We start from the raw sequence: 21873 nt of genomic DNA on the forward strand, positions 1-21873 counted from the left end.
ACAGTGCCCAATCCCACCCTCACCGAACCAGAAAGAAAAAAACAAGAGCAAAGGACCCCCCCCCTCAAAAAGTAACATATCAACCGCAATCCCCAAACGCCCATCCCGACCCTCAAACTGTGTCCAACTTCTTGGCCTGAACAAAGGCCCACGCCTCCTCCGGAGACTCAAAATAATGGTGCCGGTCCTTGTAGGTGACCCACAGTCGCGCTGTCTGCAACACGCCAAACTTCACCCTCTTCCTGTGCAGCACCGCCTTCGCTCGATTGTACCCGGCCCCCCCTCTTCGCCACCTTCGCACTCCAGTCCTGGTATATTCGAACCTCCGCGTTCTCCCACCTGCTGCTGTTCTCCTTCCTGGCCCACCTGAGCACACACTGCCGATCAGCGAACTGATGAAACCGCACCAGCACCGCCCGCAGAGGCTCGTTAGCCTCGGGCCTCCTCGCCAACACTCTATGGGCCCCTTCCAGCACCAGGGGCCCCTGGAAGGATCCCGCTCCCATCAGCGAGTTCAACATGGTGACCACATAGGCCCCCACGTCCAGCCCCTCCGGGAGGCCCAGAATCCGCAAATTCTTCCGCCTCGACCGATTCTCCATCTCCTCAAACCGCTCCTGCCGTTTCTTGTGGAGCGCCTCGTGCGCCTCCACCTTTGCCGCCAGGCCTATGATCTCGTCCTCGTTGTCGGAGATCTTTTGTCGGGCCTCGCGGATCGCCACCCCCTGGGCCGTCTGTGTCTCCAGCAGCTTATTGATAGAAGCCTTCATCGGCTCAAGCAGGTCCGCTTTAATCTCCCTGAAGCAACGCTGGATAACCTCCTGTTGCTCCTGCGCCCACTGCATCCACGTTGCCTGGTCCCCGCCCACCGCAATTTTGTTGTTCTTCCCTCGCACCTTCTTCGGGTCCACCACCACTTTTTTAGTCGCCCCGCTCCTGGTAAAAGCCATATACTGTCGGGGCACTATTGTACTCTCCTTCCCACAGCGGGAAATGTCGGAAAAATGCCATTGAAGGCCCTGAAAAGAGCCCAAAAGTCTGTTTTTTGCGGGAGCCGCCGAATGTGCGAGTTGGCTCCGCATAGCCACAACCGGAAGTCCCCTGGTCATATTGGTAGACTATTGCCAGAAATGGGAGATGGAAGTCAAAGGGGACAAGGAAAGTATCAGAGGTGGACCATGCGAAGATGAGAGGAAACAAATTTGATGAATATTACCAGTTCTGGTGTGCAGGAAATGACACCAATGCAGTCATCAATGTACTGGAACAAGAGTTGTGGAAGGGGGCCAAGTCTGAAGAAAAGTCGTAAGCACTCAAAATGTTAACCCTGTTTCTCTCTCCACAGATGCTGTCAGACCTGCTGAATATCTTGTTATTAATTACCAGCCTGGTGTGCTGTGATATTTTGTTGTTGTGGAAGTTTTGGAAAAGGTGCAAAGGAGATTTACCAGGATGTTGCCTAGAATGGAGAGTAGGTCTTACGAGGAAAGGTTGAGGGTGCTAGGCCTTTTCTCATTAGAACGGAGAAGGATGAGGGGCGACTTGATAGAGGTTTATAAGATGATCAGGGGAATAGATAGAGTAGACAGAGACTTTTTCCCCGGGTGGAACAAACCATTACATGGGGACATAAATTTAAGGTGAATGGTGGACGATATAGGGGGGATGTCAGAGGTAGGTTCTTTACCCAGAGAGTAGTGGGGGCATGGAATGCACTGCCTGTGAAAGTAGTAGAGTTGGAAACATTAGGGAACTTCAAGCGGCTATTGGATAGGTACATGGATTACGGTAGAATGATGGGGTGTAGATTAATTTGTTCTTAATCTGGGACAAAAGTTCAGCACAACATCGTGGGCCGAAGGGCCTGTTCTGTGCTGTATTTTTCTATGTTCTATGCATTCATCAAATATATACTCTCATCACTGCTCTGTTGTGGGCCGAGTCTCCTGCTCTGTTTATGCTCCTATTATAGTTTCCAGTTCTTTAAACTATTATCAAGAAGTTAATTAAAGATGTAGGTAAATATTTATACGCAACTCAAACCACTACAAGAATGAGGGGGAAAATTGCACTTATTTCCTTCTCTGGATTGAATTTCCACCAAATTCCCAGTGGTTGGCCTCTGCTTTGGATGCATTCTGAGTATGACCAGTCGTAACATCAAATCTTGCCTACTTTTGTACTCCTTTTTTGAACCCCACCCAAGTTTAACTGCTGGATCAGCTTTCTGCTCACAGTAATTAACATGCAATCACTTGCAGCTGATTGACAGATAAGTGCCATTTTCAGTTAAATGTTGACTAAAAGGCAGTTTCTTTTATAGTTTTTAAAGTTCTACGTCACATTTGAAAATGGACATTGCAGAAACTTTTCTTGCGTTCATCAGGCCAAATCCAAGAACACTAAGTTTCAAACGATCACAATTTTTTACTGCAGGCGAAAATGGTTGACCAGTTGACTCTGATTATTCGAGGCACTGCCATGAAGAAAGCAGTGGTGGATTTAGGGCTTCCCAAACTCCTGGGCAGTTTTTTTTAAAAATTGCACGGCTTTAGACTGGCCAGACCCCTACATATGAATGTGTGTTGCGTCAAGCAAGTGTAAAAAAATACTATGTAACACATTCAACTGATAATCTTAAATTGGTTGTTAGTGTTTTATTAGCGCACTCAGGATTGTTTAGCAAGTGCTGCCTAATCGCAGAATCGCATCTAACAATAGACATTTGGATTTGGGTTTTGCAACCATGGACTGGCTGAGTAGGATCTGTATTATTACGATCAACTAAACAACAGGTTAAGCAAGCTCATGCACTATGCAGTGGCTGCACAAATTGTATTTGCACTTTCAGGATTCTTCCGTGTGTCCAAAAGATGTTTGCCGACAATTGAGCAACATCATGTATGAGTTTCAGGGCTGGTGAGATGCTAAGTACGTAGGCCATACATCCCAACAATTGGCTGATTGCATCAAACAGCATGTTCCTTCGGTTGTTTCTAATTGGCAGAGTACAGCCTGTACTCAACAAGCCCTTGTATTACCGGTAGAGACTTGTGTAATTGATGCTTATCTATCTGCTGTGTAGTGTGTTGAACTGATAGTGAGATGTCTTGCATATTTTTTTCAACTAACCACTCCAATGCACTTCTTGCCTGACCTAAACGTCATGTGGTTCAATGTGACATAATCACAGATCTATTGAAGTTTCAAAACTGTATTGTTGGTTGTAGTTAAGCAGTGAATTAATGGGGACTTGGGTATCATTCAAGAGCCATATCACTTTCATTCCTATGAGAAGATTTGATGGATACATTGTACTTCAAATAAATGTGCCAACAGCTGAAGAAACTAAAATAACTTGAAGATAGAAACTCATTTCACTTTTCATATGAAGGCCTGGCAGTTCACGATGCACATTTGGGGCCAGCCGTGATATAAGTTTTTGAGGGTCCTTGACGTAAAAATTATGTAATGTTTGTAGATATTGGATTTGAATCTGATATTGTTGAAACAAAACACAAAATTATACAACTTGCCCTCAATTAGAGTAAAGCCGTGAATGAAATGTCTTGTTAAAACTATTAGTCCTTATTTTCCTGTGAAATTTGGATTAGTCAGATTGACGATCTCAAGTCCTATGAAGCTGGCCACTGTTTTGACACCACATACTTTTTTATGTTTGAGTGGCTGCAACTTGATAGTTTACAGAATGTCCTTTGTGCAGTCACACACAGAATTGTACTACAGGGTCTACTGGAAAATGGTTAGAAAAATCGCCAATAAATAGAAAATTTGGGCAGCACGGTAGCATGGTGGTTAACACAGTTGCTTCACAGCTCCAGGGTCCCAGGTTTGATTCCCAGCTTGGGTCACTGTGCGTGTCTGCACGTTCTCCCCCTGTTTGCGTGAGTTTCCTCCGGGTGCTCCGGTTTCCTCCCATTATACAAAGATGTGCAGGTTAGGTGGATTGGCTATGCTAAATTGCCCATAGTGTCCAAAAAAAAGGTTAGGTGGGGTTACGGGGATAGGGTGGAGGTGTGGGGATAGGGTGGAGGTATGGGCTTAGGAAGGGTGCTCTTTCCAAGGGCCGGTGCAGACTCGCTGGGCCGAATACTTCCTTCTGCACTGTAAATTCTATGATTCATAGAATCTATGATTCTATGAAAAATGATCAGGTCAGGCAACAGCTGTGGAAAGAACCAAAGTCATAGACTTTTCACTTGAACTGCTAGCCAGCTCTGCTAAGAGGTCCACACCTAATGGCTGGCTTGTCAGCTACTGCCTAACTTGAATGTTTCCTTGCTTTCTTTCAGCATTTGCAATGCCTTGCGTTGTTAATTAAAACCTCCATTACTGTCAGCGAATGATTAGTGACCGCTTTTACAATCCGTATGTGACACCTTTACGATCTTGTTCAGTGCTACGCCTCTTGGCAGTTTGACCACCTACCTTGAAGAACTTGCATTTATGCAGCACCTTTCATGACATCAATGTCCCAAAGTGCTTTCTTGCTAATGAAACACTTTTCACGTATAATTGCTGTTGGAATTTAGTAATGCGCAACAGCTAATTTACCAACTACATGATTTGCAACAGTGAGAAATATCAGAATGTAGAATGATTGCAGTACAGAAGGAGGCTATTTGGCCTGTTGGCCTGGCTCTTAGCAAAGATCAACACGGCTGGTCCCAATTCCATTTCCTTTCCCCACAGCTCTGCTTTCTCTTCAGATAATTATCCAAGATTTTTTTGAAAGCCGTGATTGAATCTGCCTCCATTACCCTCTTGGGCCATACATTCCAGATCCTAATATTACAATCCCGAACCAGACCCAACAGTGGCTAGGTTACTGGGCAGAAACCCCAATATTTTATTTTAATTTGTAAGACTGTGAAGAAAGGGTAATTCACTCCAGGAGTGATTCCACACACAAATAGAGATATCGTATATTAAAACAAACTTTATTACTAACACAGTATTATAACTTTAACGTGAAAATAATTTACAGTTACCAGTTAAACAATGCTTAACAATTAAATTAAAATCTCCACTCAAACAACACCCATCACATGCCAAAATCCACTTTTAAATACAGCTGGCAGACACAAGCATTTTGCTTAATAGGGATGCCTTGTATACTCTGCTTTGAGAAAGCGATATCCTTCAGGACCCAGCTATCAGATTCTTGCTTGTCTCTAACTGTTTAAACTGCCAGCCTGAGAAATTGCTCCTGTCCTGTTCACAGGCAAATCTTTGAACTCACTGTTTTTAAAGAAACTGCTAGTCTGTCCACAGACAGATCTAAACTCGCTGTATTCAGAGCAACTGCTTGTCTGTTCACATCACAATCTAAAACTGAATTTTAATACTGAAAAACACAACACCTGATTTCTTCAGCCCCTGGCTCTATCCCATTAACGACATCTTACGAAAAGAAAACACAATGTCTCGATTGATCTACTCCCCAGGGAGCCCTCTTAATATAAACAAAATTCCATTACCCCAACTTTAGTCAACTATATCCATGGCTGGAATGAACTATGATCTTTTGCAATGCTTTAATTGCATTTCCGTCTCCAAATGTCTGCTGCCTTTCAAAACAGGATTTTAAAAAACATGACTGCAGTAGTCACATACTAACCCAGGCTTTTAACCTTACTGCACCAGCTGCATATTGTTATGGGCCAAGGTTTAGAGAACCCCAAAGTGTATCATGCAGTTCACCTGACCCACAACGTTTAATAGATTGTGGTATGGGGAGCACACGGCCCACTCTACAGATGTGGTACAGCAGAAATGAAAAAGTATTTTTTTAAAACCAAACAATGTTTATTCTATGAACTCGAGTTAACCTTTTTAAAACAAACAGTGAATATCTTAGCAGCCATTAATTCGAAGATAACCCCCAAAGAATACAACACTAAAGAATCCTTTAAGCTGTTCTTTTAACACCCAGAAGACTTAACAAACCTTTAAACATAAGCACATCAGAGTTTCCATTCACTACTGAAAATATTTATTATTCTTCTGAATTCACCAAATGATTAAGAGATAGTCCTTCATGGCAGAGAGAACAGCAATACAGCTGCTTTGGCTGACTTCATAGAACATAGAACGATGCAGCGCAGTACAGGCCCTTCGGCCCACGACGTTGCAACACACTGCAAACGAAACCAAAAAGACAGACACACCCAAGCTTTTCTCAAAGTGAAACAAGCAGAACCATAGCTCAGCTCCACCCACACTCTGACTTCACTGCAGTAACATGAGCAGCTAACCATTTCTTAAAATGACATTCTCATGACAAAATAATACAAAAAATCTTAAATTACTACGTTAAGCACACTAATCATTTGCTGCAGAACAAAGTTTTTTTTCATGTCACACCTCTGGTTCTTTTGGCAATCATAAATCGCTGTTTTCAGGTTCTTATCCCTTCTTCCTGACTACTCTGTCCAGACACCACTCTTTACCCCAACCCCCCCAAACTCCTCTCATGGTTTTGAAACTTTGATTAAATCTTTCAATCTTCTTTTTCCTAAGGAGAGTAGCCCGAGCTTTGCCAATCTATCCATGTGACTGGAGTCCTGTAATCATTCTCAAATCTTTTCTACATCGCCACAAATGTCTTCACTTTCTTTACCAGATGAACTACTTTAGGTTTTGGTTGATAAATTTTGGCCAGGTACCAGGGAGAGCTTTACCCCTTGTGGAATAATGTCCACCTGAGAAGGCAGACTGCTGTTTAATATTTCATTTGAAAGATGGTATGTGGTTGAACATATCCTTCTGACTGTGCGAGTGCTGTTACTGAGTCCCAACCGACTCGAGTCTGCAACTGGGGACTGGAAACATTATTCTGAATCCTAGTTCTCCGACAGTAATTTGTATCTTGTACGTATAATTTTATAATTTGGTGTCAATTTGTCTGTCGCATTTTGAGTACGAATATGTAGTGTGGTGCTATCCATTCTGTGTTTAGGTATGATTCCGTGCTGGTAAATAATACATGAGTGAAATCATTCTTTGAAGATATAGCAATAGAGTTTGAAGATATAACTAGTAGAGTTGATTAGGGAGAACCATTTTTTGTGGCTTATTTAAGCTTTCAGAAGGCTTTCGTCAAAGTCTCACATAGCAGATTACAATGTAAAGTTGAAGAGCATGAGATTGTGAGTGGTGTCTTCAGATGGATAGAAAGCAGACAGGAAGCAAAAAGTTGGAATAAATGGGTCTTTTTCTAATTAGCAGGTCGTGACTAGTGGGATACCGTAGGGTTCTGTGTTAGGACCACAACTGTTCACATATATTTATGGTTTGAACGAGGGAACTAGATCTAGTATCTTCTTGCAAAGTACAGTAAGGTACAGTAGGCAGTAAAGAAGGCAAATGGTATATTGGCCTTCAAATTGAGAGGGTTTGAGTACAGGAATAGGGATGTTTTACTGAAATTGTATAGGGCATTGGTGAGGCCACACCTGAAGTAGTGTGTGCAGTTTTGGTGTCCTTAACTGAGGAAGGATGTTCTTGCCATGGAGGGAGTGCATTGAAGGTCAACCAGGCTGATTCTGGGGATGGCGGGATTGTCATTTGAGGAGAGACTAAGTCGGTTAGGATTATATTCATTGGAGTTTAGAATAGTGAGACGGGATCTCATAGAAACGCATAAAATTCCAACAGGATTAGATAGGGTAGATTCAAAAAGAATGTTCCTGATGACAGGGGAGTCCAGAACTTGGGGGTCATAGTTTGAGGATAAGGGGTAAACCTTTTAGGACTGAGGTGAGGAGAAATTTCTTCACCCAGGGAGTGGTGAATCTGTGGAATTCACTACCGCAAGAAATCTTGTGTAATTTCAAGACGGAAATGAAATGAAAATCACTTATTGTCACAAGTAGGCTTCAATGAAGTTACTGTGAAAAGCCCCTAGTCACCACTTTCCAGCACCTGTTCGGGGAGGCTGGTACGGGAATTGAACCGTGCTGCTGGCCTGCCTTGGTCTGCTTTAAAAGCTTGCTATTTAGCCCAGTGTGCTAAACCAGCCCCTAATGAAAATCGCTTATTGTCACAAGTAGGCTTCAAATGAAGTTACTGTGAAAAGCCCCTAGTCGCCACATTCCGGCGCCTGTTCAGGGAGGCTGTTACAGGAATTCGAAATAGCTCTTCGAAATTAAGAATTAGAAATAGCTCTTGGGCTAAAGGGTCAAGGGGCAATGGGGGAAGGCTGGCTCAGGATATTCAACTTGATGATCAGCCATGATAATGAAAGGTGGAGCAGACTCAAAGGGCCAAATGGCCATCTCTTGCTTCTATTTTCTATGTATGTACCTGTATATTTCACTTCCTCCTTTCCAATTATTTGAAATCCGAAGTCCTCTTTTAGAAAGTGCAACTTTAAAAAGAAAAATTAAAACATTTTTTTTTAAAGAGTATCCAATTAATTTTTTCCGATTTAAGGGGCAATTCAGTGTGACCAATCCACCTAGCCTGCACATTTTTGGATTGTGGGGGCGAAATCCACGCAAACACGGAGAATGTGCAAACTCCACCAGGACAGTGACCCAGAGCCAGGATCGAACCTTGAAGCTCTTTGCTGTGAGACAGTGCTAACCACCATGCCACCGTGCTGCCCTTAAATATGAAACTTAACTGCATCTATACTATACACCTCAAACACTCAAGGGGGGGTTGTGTCAATAAGTGAGAGGATTAGGTAGTGATTCTGATAGGATTGGATGAAGTAGGCTTGTGTGGAGAACAAACATTAGCATGGGCAACTTATGTCAAGGTTTGTTTCTATGTTATGCATTATAGGATTGTGGAAAAACAGAGAGTGGCAAAATTATTTGGTCGACAACCTAGGGATTGTATGCCCGATAATTTGATGTAATATTTTAGGGCAACTTATTCCTCCCTATTCTTTAAAATTGTCTGGACTAGTGAAGTTTTCAGGAGGATGGATTTTTAGTCTATTTTGATGAAGCATCAAATGTGATATAGAGATGGCATCCCAGTTTCCCACCATCATACCCTAGCATCTATATTACTCTGTGCTGCAATTCAGGACCAAGTGAACCGTGTCAAAAGCTTAGCTTTAAAATGAATTGGATACTCTAAATTTATAAAAAAAGGGGGAAAAAAGCTTTGTTTCTTCCTTCAATTTCTGTATTTTTGTGGTTACATTTTTGTAGAAATCCTTGGGCACCTAGTCACAGATTTACAGTTGTACTTGAAGTTCCTATGTTTTCTACAGGCTAACAATCAGTTGGACGAATTTATTTCTGGTACTTTGTTCTGCCATTTGATTGTCAGGACAAAATACCAGGCATTTAGGTGCTCGTCTGAGATGACATGCTGAACATCGGCTTGAGACAGTCAACTCCGAGTTGGGCTCCTCATGTGGTCAATGCCTGACACTCGCTCACCAAAATGAATCTTCTATGGAGGGCATAGGTCTTAGGCGCTCTCTTGGGAAGCACTACAAGGGAACTTTGAAGGCTTCATTGGGGAGTTTTGATATTGACATCACGCCCTGGAAGAAGCTCGCCCAGAATCACTGCATCCAGCACAACCAAATAAACAATCTGTGCGACCTCCTTCAGATTTGGATTTGTTTGTATTGTCACATGCACCGAGGTACAGTGAAAAGTATTGTTCTGCATGCACTTATCAGAGGCTGAGGAAAAGTGCAAGGAGAGGAAATCCCGAATCAGTAATTCATCCAAAGCTTGGTCATCTGCAATATCCTGTCCTATTTGCAGTAGAGCCTTCCAGGTGCAGATTAGCTGGACTTGCACCCTACCAAATATCTCGTGATGATGCACATGGTCACCTTGGCTTTGATGGAAAAAGAAATGGCAGCGGTGTGAAACCAGGGCATATAATATAGCTCGTATCCATGTTTTAAACTGCAGTGAGCTGGAGAACTAACTGTCTAATTTGCAGTGGACAAATTGAGGAAGTGCATAGTTACATCTTTTTATTCAAGTGAGGTTCCAAGGTATTTTGATATCATTCTTTCAACCTGTTGCTTCACCTGCTTTATTCCCCAGCTATAAAGTATAGTGGAAGTTTCCACAATTCATCTATCCACAACTTTATTCTTGTGCTTATGTTAGAACAGTGTCCCCCAGAGGGGCAGTACGATGGTACAGTGGTTAGCACTGCTGCCTCAGAGCACCGAGGACCTGGATTCGATCCCAGCCTCGGGTCACTGTCATTGTGGAGTTTGCACATTCTCCCCGTGTCTGCGTGGCTCTCACTCCCACAACCCAAAAAGATGTGCATGGTAGGTGAATTGGCCACGCTAAATTGCCCCTTAATTGGGAGGAAAAATAATTAAGTACTCTTAAATTTATATTTTAAAAATGAAATTTTGGGACTGGCAAAATTTCTTGGGTGTTTGCAAAGTAGTTGAGCAGTTCACGGATGAGCGATGGTGCCACCATGTGCAGCATAGTGGGCTGGCTGTCTCACCTCTTGAGAGGATTGGGTGTGAAGGAGTAGTCAGAGCAACAGATCACCAGGCAGACCTGCCATTACCAAGGCTGGTGGTGGCTGCCAGGTAAGTTCCGCCTTGTTTAAGATGGGAGTTTAAAATAAATATTAAGGCATACTGCTTAAATCCAAGGAGAGGGTGCCCAAAAAAATAATGGAGTACCACTGTGCTAGAAAGAATGGAGTTACGTTTATCTCTTCAGCATATCCCAATGCTTTCACCTTGGGTGTGGTCACTGTTGCTCGAGGGTTACTTATTTTAGTTTTTAAAATAACGTGTATATTCTTTAAATTGCAGAAATGAAATTACCCATTTATATTTTAATACGACTGTTCCTCTTCTGACCAAGCATATACTGCCATCTAATGTTGTGCTACTCCATTTAGAAGTAGGAAAGCAAATTTTAATTTTATTCACAAATATATTGTCCTTCCGTGCTCAGTTCAATGTACATGTTCTGCATACATGGTTTAATAGTCTTTATCCCCACAACAAAGGAAGGAAGGAGAGAACCTTGGAGTCATCCTGCTTGCTTGCATCAATCTTTTTTTAAAAAATCCCATTATAAATTTGTATTTAAAAAAAAAAAAATAATAATTATTTGCTTTGTCCGTAAGTGGCTGTCTTCTTCCATTCCCACAGTCAGTTATGAAGAAGATAAGTGCTCCACTTTGAGAAAAACCTCTGTTGTTTTCAGTAAATCACTTGCACAACAAGGATTCAACCAAAAAAAACATTCAAATTAAGTTCCTTTAGTTCTGGTGCAACACTTGGTTTACGCATGTCTTGTTATATAACAGCTGGAATGAATTACTTGTGTAAAATTTGGCTAATGGAAACCTCCTATTGCCCAGACATGTTTCTTTCAATTTGAATGGACTGCTAAAAGCTTTATTCAATGTGATTTTTCACATATTCCCTCCCACATTTTAAGCTGTACAACCACACAGCAACTCAGAAGATTCCATACAGGTTGCATGAAAGTCTGTCTCTTTTAAGAATGAAAGTTAAAAGCATACACGATTAAGTCCACTGTGTGATCATGTAGGAAATTCAGATGTATTATATTATAGGTATATGGTGCAGTAAGGATTAAAAGCCTGAGTTCATATTTGGCTGCTGCAGTCATGGTTTAAAATAGTTTGAAAGACAACAAAGGTTTTGGGAGCCTGGGGTGCAATTAAGCCACCGTATAATGCTTGGATTAATGCAGTTTTGTTTGGATGAAGAGATTCCCTGTAGAGTTAATTAGATTTGTAAGATGATGTCATTACTGGGTGGTGCTAGGCATCAGACATTTTGCTGGAAAAGGTCAGTGGAGTTGGATGAACCTGTAAACATGTCAAACAGTTTGCTCTTTGTAGTTCAGTTAAATATATGTCTGTGGACATATTAGCAGTCTTTCAAAGAGTTCAGACTTGTCTGAGTAGAAGATGAGCAGAAGCAGCTTCTGAAGAAACACATCCAGTTTCTGCATGGTTCTGACAGGAATCAGCTTTTCTTTAAAGCAGTGGCACAAGATTTCACTTCTCAAAGAACAATGTACATGGATTGTCGAACATTGCGGCCATTTGAGGTTAGCTGGCTTTTAAAATCCTGACGTTAAATTGAAATCCAAGTAACTTCACTTTCCACTTCACTTTCCTGGAGACAATTTCCTTCCGTTTTCCGTGATCCATCTCCCAGAAATTGACGGATTCCTCCTGAGGCTCTTCTCTCTCTCCCCCCCCCCCCCCCCCCCCGGTATGTGTGGGTTCCTAACTCGTGGGTTGCAATTATATACTGTAGAGACGGAGCTTTTCTTAATTTGAGAGATACCATACTGCTTCCTTCAGTTTTTCCCAGATGACTTTGATGACCTCATTCTAGGTCTGGCTTGGCAAAACCAGTTCTTAACCTCCTGTCTATATTCCCAAAAAGATATTTCATCTCAAACTTTTGACACATTTCAAGAGAGTTGGAACCAACAGGAGATTTCATCCTTCACAGGGGGTTTTGAGTTTCTGTTAAGTGGATCTGGCTGGTCAGCATTTCCCATTATCTTGAAATTCATGACTTTGTATCTTCAATCTCATCCCTAGTGTTGGGTTTTGAAATGTTTCTCTGTGCACATTTCCTTTTGCAGAGGCTCTTGTTTGCTTTTCTCATCTTCACCTTGCAAGGTGACCTCATTTTAAAACAGTTTGCCGTCTCATTTGTTGAAATAATGAATTTCTAAACAAAGGTTTTTTTAAAGAAAGTTTTTCAAAAGTAAGGAGACATTTTTATGACAGTCGTATTGTCCTGTGATTCAATGATTGAAAAGCAGTAGCATTGCCTTAGCAATAGGTGGCACCATACACCTTCAGTACACTATTTGGCCAACTACAAATACCCAGAAGGAGACTGTGGACTGGTGTGTCCATTTGCATTTGTTCCATACAGTTTCATACAGGTATTATTTGCATTTTGCTGGCACTTTTACTTGCACAATGAAAACTGCTAACATGTTTTCTCATTCTTAACTCCACTTCGAAACAAAGATTGGACTGAAACATGATCTACAAGTTCTTTTAGTTCAGCTCATGCATACTGATTTAACCTGGCAGAGGTTACTGTTTAACCATACAGCAGCAAAATCTTTCTTATTTACCCTCCTGATGCTTCACAAATGTACCATGTGGATTTTGTCCATGGCCTCAAACCTGCCCCCCCCCCCAACTTGTCAGACAGTCATGCAACAATTTTCTTTTAATTGTTCTGTACCGATGTTGCTTTATACATAGAGATATTAGCCTGACACTGTTCAGTACATAGAGATGTATTAGAGTTGTGTGCTTCTTGCATACTGAATGATCTCAGTCGAGAATTATACTGCATCGGCGCGCAGTGGTTAGCACTGCTACCTCACTGTGCTGAGGTCTCAGGTTGAATCCTGGCCCCAGGTCACTGTCCGTGTGGAGTTTGCACATTCTCCCCGTGTCTGCGTGGGTCTCACCCCCACAAATCAAAAGATGTGCAGGGTAGGTGGATTGGCCAGGCTAAATTGCCCCTTAATTGGAAAAAAAATAATTGGGGACTCTAAATTTAAAAAAAAAAAAAGAATTATACTGCATCTATACTGTTTGTCGTTTTGTAGTTCTCACTACATGGTTTGGCATTGGAGAAACCATTGTAGTAATCATAATTTTATTAGGGTTACTTTGATTCTAGTAGTATGGGAGAGATTTACGTATACTCAAAAGAAAAGTGTGGTGGTTATTTGGGGGGAGAATATAAACAGGATATTTCAGGAGTAAAATTAGGAAGCCCTTCTACATGCAAAGGCCGGTAGAAGTTTGGAGCTCTCTTCCACAAATGATGACTTGACGCTAGATCACTTAATTTTAAATCCTGGGATTAATAGACTTTTGCTAAGAACATAAATATGTTGGTCTGTTGGACCTGCTCCACCGTTCAATATGATTGTAGCAGATTCTGGGCTACACTCCACTTCCCTGCCTATTCCCAATATCCCTTGATATCCTGAGACACCAAAAACATGTCCGTCTTGGCCATTGATGGCTCTTCCATAAAACTCAGATGGAGAATTCCAAAGATTGATAACTCTTCGAAGGAATTTCTCCTCTTCTCAGTCCTAAATGATCAGGCCCTTATTCTTAAACATCATCCCCCTTGTTCTAGATTCCCAAGCCAATGGAAACAACGGGTGGAATTTTATGGCTCCTTTCGCTGGTGGGATTTTCCATTCCCACTTAAGTCAATGGATGTTCGAACGGCTCACCAATTTTATGGTCCTGTCCCTGCCTCGATGGGGCCATAAAACTCCGCCCATTGTCTCTCTGCCCTGTTTAGCCCCATGATAAACTTGAATGTTTCAATGCGATGCACTCATTCTTCTATAGTTCATCATCGGCCAACTCTCATTCCAGGCATCTGAGTGAACCATAGCTTTCCCCCTTAAAGCACTTATTTCCTTATATAGGAAGATGAAAATTGCGCACACATTCAGGTGTGATTCACCAGCGCCTTGTGCAATTGGGGCAAGACTACTTTATGCTTGTACTTCAAACTCCTTGCTGTAAAATCCAACATACTATTTGCTTTCCTATTTGTTTTTTTAAAAAAATATTTTATTGTTGCATTTATATATTACAATGGACAGAAATTAAATACAGCCCCAATCCAACCAACATGGATGTACATAACCAGCTCTTGCAGAGCATCAACATTTACAAATTTCACGCCTTTTAAACAAAATATTCTGCTTTTGTATTCTTACCACCAAACTGAATAACCTCACATTTCCCCACATTATACTTCATCTGCCACATTTTTGCCCACTCAACTGTCTAAATCTCTTGTAACTTCCTCACAGCTTACATTCGTACCTACCTATATATTATTAGCGAAATTGGAGACATTACTCTATCTCTTCATCTAAGTCATAGATTGTAAATAAGTGTTAAGGGATATGAGGCAATGGTGCATGGAAACATAGGAAACAGAAGCAGGAGGTGGCCATTTGGCCCATTCAGCCTGCTCCGCCATTCATTATGATCATGGCTGATCGCCCAACTCAATAGCCTCATCCTGTCGCCCCAAGTGTTTTATGTAACTCCTTGAAAACATAAAATGCTTTAACCTCAACTGCTTCCTGTGGTAACTAATTCCAGTTTCACCACCCTCTCTGGGTGAAGAAGTTTCTCCTCATCTCAGCCCTAAAAGATTTACTCCATATCCTTAGACTATGACCCAGTGATTCTGGACACCCCCATCATTGGGAACATCTATGTGTAGAGTTAGACTGCAAATTAGTCATGATCTCATGGAGTTACCACAGGTTGTGGGGCTAAATAGCTTCCTCCCTCTTGAACTTGGATTGTCCAGAAAAGCCTCAATATGAACAGGAAGAATCAATCTAATTTAAATTTGGCTAGTCGATTGCAGAATATTTGTCTGGTAATAAATGTTTCTTCGACTTGCTGTCCTAATTATAATTTTCTTGTTTTAATGCAGATCCAGGAAAAAGTGAAGAAGAAATTGATGGTTGATGGCTCATCTTTGAATGGAGATCAGCAAAATGGATTTGGAGATGGGAGCTATTCAAGGACCAAGAAGCTCCGATTGAATGGGGAAGATGCACCAGGACTGCTTGCAGTTAATGCATCCTCTAATGGCATGCCACAAATGTCCCCACTGCACCAACGGGGCAAAAGAACTGTCATCAGGGACAGCGTGCAAAGTAATGGGAACCATTCCATGGTCTTATTAGAAAATGTAAAGAAGGAAGGTCTTCCTGATTCCAGTGTGCATATGAATGGCAGTTGTGACGGTGGTGATGGGTTTACTCTTATTAAAGAACTTAAGCAGGAGTCTATGTTGGATTTAGCTGGTATGAACCCAGCGGGCACCTCTCTCTCCCAGAACAACATGTTCCCAGATATTAATTTGAATGAGCAGGAATGGCAGGAATTATTTGATGAGCTGAACCGATCTGTGCCAGACCAAGATATACAGGATCTCTTCAATGAGGATTTTGAAGAAAAGAAGGATATCGAACCTGTTGGCTCTACTGATCAAACCACCTTACCAGACAACATAATTATCAAGACCGAGATTTTGTCATCTCCTTTTGAACATGAACAAACAATGTCTCCGCAAACTAGACCGTCTCCACCTGGACCTTCATTTTCAAGTGTATCTGTTGCTCCTGTTAATGCTGCCCCTTCAGTGACTGGTATGTCCCAGGCTATGGCACAATCTTCAGGCCCAACTCCAGTTTCCACAAGGCCTGTATCTAGTGTTCTGTTGCCTGGGAAGGCAGGATCATCTGTGGAACGGTCTCATTCGCAGCAGCTTCAGCAAATGGCAGCTAAACAGAAGCAGAGAGCACAATTCATGCAGAAGCAGCAAGTGCAACACCCTTCACCGAATCGGGTACCAAACTGGTCAACAGCACCTACCCAAAGTTCTCTTGGTGGACCCTATAGCCTCGATAAGCCAAGCAGTCCTTCACTGTATGCTCAAGACTTCAATCAGAAGCTGACAATGCCACCAAAGAGCTCTCCAAAAGCTGGTGGTAACTATCTGCAGTCAAATCACGTTGCCATGTTGAGCCATCAATCTAATGCTTTGGGTCAAAATTCCACAAACAGCCAAGCTCCTCTGCTAAATTATGCCAACACTAAACGGTTGACTCATTTTGAAATGGATAATGGTCAAAGGGCCGTACCACCGAACCACAGCAAAGCGGCAATATTTGCTTATGTACAGCAGCAGCAGACACTTTCTCAACTAAGTGATGAACAGAAACGAATGCTGATGAAACAGAAGGAGCTTCCCCAGGGTGGTGTTGCATACAGGCCCCTTCTGCAACACAGTCAGGTAAGAGTTTTGTATTTTGCTGCAAGTCCTGACATAATATTCCTGGATATTTTCAATTATATTATAGGTGCTGGGGATTCGTAGTTTGAGAGCAGCATGTTTTTCTGTCTTTTCCCCCTCTTTTTGATCTCCACTGGTTGGAGTCACACCTAGCACAAAGGAAGATGGTTGGAGGTCAGTCACCTCAGTCCCGGGACATCACATCCTCGGAGTAGTGTCCTAGGTCCAAACATCTTCAGCTGCTTCATCAATGACCTTCCTTCCAACATAAGGTCAGATGTGGGGATGTTCACATATGTTCAGCACCATTCACGACTCCACAGACACTGAACAGTCCACGTGCAAATGCAGAAAGAGCTGGACAACATCCAGACTTGGGCTGACAGGTGACAAGTGCCAGGCAATGACCATCCCCAATGAGAGAAAATAAAACCATCTCCCTATGACATTCAATGGCATTACCATCACTGAATCCCCGACTATCAACATCCTGGGGGTTTCATTGACCACAAAGTGAACTTGACTAGCCATATAAATACTGTGGCTACAAGAGCAGGTCAGAGTCTGCAGCGCGAGACTTCACAAAGTCCCACCACCTAAGGCACAAGTCAGGAGTGTGATGGAATACTCCCCACTTGCCACGATAAGTGCAGCTCCAACAACAATCGAGAAGCTCGCCACCATCCAGGACAAAGCAGTGCACTTGATTGGTGCCCCTTCCACCAGCATTCACTCCATCCACCATCGATGCACAGTGGCAGCCATGTACACTATCTACAAGATGCACTGCAGGAACTCACCAAGGCTCCTTAGGCAGCATCTTGTTGCTCGTTTTAGCCTTAGTTTAATTGCTCTAATTCTGTCACCTTTGCTCTTGAGTCGCCAGGTATCTTTCTGATACCGCCACGTGGTTCAAGTCCGAGTAATGATTAATAATCCAACACATCGCTTAGTAAGAGTTAAATCAACGCTCATTTATTATATACAGCAATTAATACTTATACATTAATTTTACTTCTAAGCTACTTCCTACAACTAACAGGCCAATACTTAACTTTGGAAATGGCCCACCAGGTCAGGGAAACGAATGGTCTTTCGAATGGGTTCTGAGCCTGCGGAATTCAAAAGCTGGTACAGGTCGATAGTCAGGAGTGCCTATCTGGTAGCGATCGTTGGAGTGAAACGTACGTTCTCTTGCCGAAGGGTCTCGAAGGGTGCGGAGAGGAGAAGAAGGGTGCAGCCGAGAGGAGAAGAAGGGTGCAGCCGGGAGGAGAAGAAGGGTCGATTTGAACTTGGCCCGTATTCTTATAGTCCCCAAGGGCTTCCCGCCTCTCGGGGTGGACCTTGTACCTGGTACCAAGTGATTGGACTTGGTCCCAATCACTTGGTTCGATATTCTCCAATGCTGGAGCGATTCCTTGATCGAGGGGTGGTCGTTTACCTCTCTTTGTGTCAGCTCCTGCTGGCGCTGAAAGGTCTGGGTTGGCTTTGTGTGTCTATTTTGTATCAATTGTTCCCGGGGATTGCTGATTAATATGCAGATGGCTGGGGTGTTATGTTGATGGCTGCAGGTATCGATTCGGTCTGTCTTCCCCAGAGACGAATACACTGTTTTACCTGCAGCTGTCTGTTTGAGTCCTGTTGGCTGATTTCCCCATCAGCCTCTTCCGTTCGCCATTTTAAATCTGGGTTTGGCCATTCTAATCGGGAGTCAGCCATTTTACATGGCTACAATCTTCCAAACCCATGACCACTACCATCTAGAAGGACAAGGACAGCAGATACCTGGGAACCCCACTACCTGGAGATTCCCCTTGCTCACCATCCTGAATTAGAAATATATTGTCGTTCCTTCACTGTTACTCGGTCAAAATTGTGGAACTCCTTCCCTGACAGCACTGTGGGTGTACCTACATCACATGGACTGTAGCGGTTCAAGGCAGCAGCTAACCATCATCTTCTCATAGACAATTAGTGATGAGTCATAAATGCTGGCCCAGCCAGTGATGCCCATACCCTGTATATAAAAAAAAATGAATTTACAAAAAAAAAAAAAAACGAATGTCGCTATCCTCAGCCACTGTCTCTATAAACATGACTTGATTGGGTTTGGATCAGGGCAGCGACCCTGGCTGGGAACTGGTATACTCCATTCAACCTTCATGGCTGCTTTATCTCAACCTTATTTACCCACTGTGGCTCCAAATCCCTCAATCCCCATACCCAATAAAAATATTATGATTCTCTGATTCAATACTCTCAGCCTTTTGGAGGAGGGAATTGCAGATTTTTACTACCCATTGTGCAAAAGTGCTTCCTGATTTCATTTCTTTCCTGAATGGCGTAGTTCTCAACTTTAAGGTTGTTCAAATTCCTCAACAGAGGAATTCATTTTCTTCTCTGCCCCGTCTAATCCTTTCAACATTTCAAATACCTTGATCAGATCAGATTATTGAACTCTTGCTTCCCTCCACTTGGGAAGACAAATATAGTAGCCTGTAATGCAGCTAATTCTGCACAGGCCAAGGGTGGAAACTGGGGCCTTTCTGGCCCTCATGGCTTTAGATCTTTCTCTCTCTCTCTCTCTCTCTCTCTCTCTCTCTCTCTCTCTCTCTCTCTCTCTCTCTCTCTCTCTCTCGCTACCTGTTACTCATTGATCATTGAGCAAATTATATTTTTTAAACATCCAATTTCAGGCTCACCATAGTACAATTGAAAATGTGAAACATGTTAGGCTGTCACTTTGCTGGTGTTTATTTTCTCAGCCCTTTGCTCTTCCCACTTTTCTGTTTGTGGTAGCTCTGTTATGGAGCTCAGCTCATCAATGGCAATATTGCTATCAGGTGAAGGAATGAGATGGGGCCTGTGAGAGAAGTTGAGCAGTCCAAAAATGCAAAGTTACTGGCATTCTTGGAAAAATTTGTGATGACATATGCTTGAAACTCTGCTTGTTTCGGTTCTGCCAAAAGATTTGAGCATGTGCACTAGTTGTGATTTCCGCACCTGGTCACGTTTCGTTGACCTAAAGCTAGGAGTTGAATTTTGGCTTTGGCAGGGATTGGGCTGAGCTTTGATGCTATCTGTGGTTGAATAGACTTCAGCTGCTTAAGCTCATGTATGGAAGTGATTGCAAAGCTTCCAGAGCACAGTGAACATCTGGAACCTGCCAGAAGTACAAGTTGATGACTTTAGAAAGGGTGAATCAAATTTCCTTGATTAATTGGGACCGAGATTAAATGCAGATAAGAATAAAAGATTAATCTGATGAAGATGAAATTCAGTTCAGTCCTTTAAGATGTTGCAGGCCAATAATTGGTTGTCTGGAGTGAAGGGTTGAAGTTGAAGAGTTGTGCTCAGCAACTGTGATGTCACTGATTTATTGGTGATTGTCTTTTCGGGTGGTCTCAATAAGTTTTAGAAGAGATAGAAGTTTTGTGATTATGGCATGTGAAGATTGCTTAGATTGTTTTTCGGCAAAACTACAGTTGATTTCTGGATACCTTCCTTTTCCTTGCCTGTGAACCATCTCCGAGTTCTTCCTTGGGAGTTCTGCACCAAATCACTGCAGTCCCTCTTTCACAACAAAATGGCTGCTTTGTTAATTTGAAATGAACCATTGTTCCACCAAACAGAGGTTAATTACATTGAGATCCTTTTGAAGTCCCTTCCTGGACCCTCTTCTCTCGGAAGCTAAAGAATGTTTAACAGACAACCCTGGAGGAGTCTTGCAATTTATTGACTCTGATCAGCTCTGGAGATAGTCTGACAAGGTCAGAACCAATTCAGAAAAGTGTCAAGAGTCTGTTCGTATCTCCAATTTGAAAAGGTCTTTAAAACGCAATTTAAAGGTTTGAAAGAAAAAAAAACCTTTAAAAACAGTTGTCTTTAAAATATTATAAATGTAAAATATTATAACTACACATTTGACATATAATAGGGTAGTCTAAGGGCAGCACGGTAGCATAGTGGTTAGCACAGTTGCTTCACAGCTCCAGGGTCCGAGGTTCGATTCCCGGCTTGGGTCACTGTCTGTGCGGAGACTGCACATTCTCCCCGTGTGTGCGTGGGTTTCCTCCGGGTGCTCCGGTTTCCTCCCACAGTTCAAAGATGTACCGGTTAGGTGGATTGGCCATGCTAAATTGCCCTTAGTGTCCAAAATTGCCCTTCGTGTTGGGTGGGGTTACTGGGTTATGGGGATAGGGTGGAGGTGTGGGCTTGGGTAGGGTGCTCTTTCAAAAGAGCCGGTGCAGACTCGATGGGCCGAATGGTCTCCTGTACTGTAAATTCTGTGACTATAAATCCAATGAAGAATTTAGGAGAGACTCCTTTCTCCAGAGATTGGTTAAAATGTGGAACTTGCTACCATGTCAATATTGAGGCAAATAGCATAGATGCACTTAAGGGGAATTTAGAGGACCAAATGTGGAAGAAAGGAATATGAAAAGGATGGGAAGCGATTTGTGGAACATAAACATCAATGACCAGTTGGATTGAACCGCCCATTTCTTTGCTGTCAGCTCGATATAATTCTGTGTATTAATTGTGCATGTTTTTATTTTAACTAGGATCAAAATCCAGGAACAGTCACCAGGACATCAAACTCTGTTCCAGGATCAAGTCCAGGGACTCAGCCTCCACCTGTTTCTATCGCTGGTAACCATGGAAATGTAACCTATCTTGGTAACCAGCAGCAAGCTGCTGCCATGAAACAGCAGCAACTTCTGATGGATCAGAAGCAACGAGAGCAGCTACAACTGATGGAGCAGCAGAAGCAGCAGTACTTGCAGAGGCAGCATCTACTGGCAGAGCGGGTACGTAATGTGCGGTTGCGTATGGGTTCTACATTGTCCAAGTATTACGAGGAGAACTCCCAAGTGATTGAATGTTGCAGAATTGGGGAACTGAACCTACTCCCCATCAGAGCTAACTGAAATGTGGTTAGCGTGTGAAATCATGCAATGCACGTTTGGCCAAGTGGTGTGAGGTAAAATTCTCTTACTAGTTTGGTT

General features: G+C 42.6%; 1 protein-coding gene across 2 annotated transcripts in view; it reads left to right on the top strand.

Annotated features, from left to right (window-relative positions):
- Positions 1–21873, top strand: part of maml1 (mastermind-like transcriptional coactivator 1) — a 114090-nt gene that overhangs the window by 38089 nt on the left and 54128 nt on the right. For both annotated transcript variants that reach the window (XM_072512691.1, XM_072512692.1), the window contains exons 2-3: positions 15497–16864; positions 21430–21675. In XM_072512691.1, the coding sequence (XP_072368792.1) occupies positions 15497–16864; positions 21430–21675 (1614 nt within the window). The remainder of the gene's footprint in view (positions 1–15496; positions 16865–21429; positions 21676–21873) is intronic.

Source organism: Scyliorhinus torazame, chromosome 7, assembly GCF_047496885.1.
Source record: "Scyliorhinus torazame isolate Kashiwa2021f chromosome 7, sScyTor2.1, whole genome shotgun sequence".
Classification (NCBI taxonomy): Eukaryota; Metazoa; Chordata; class Chondrichthyes; order Carcharhiniformes; family Scyliorhinidae; genus Scyliorhinus; species Scyliorhinus torazame.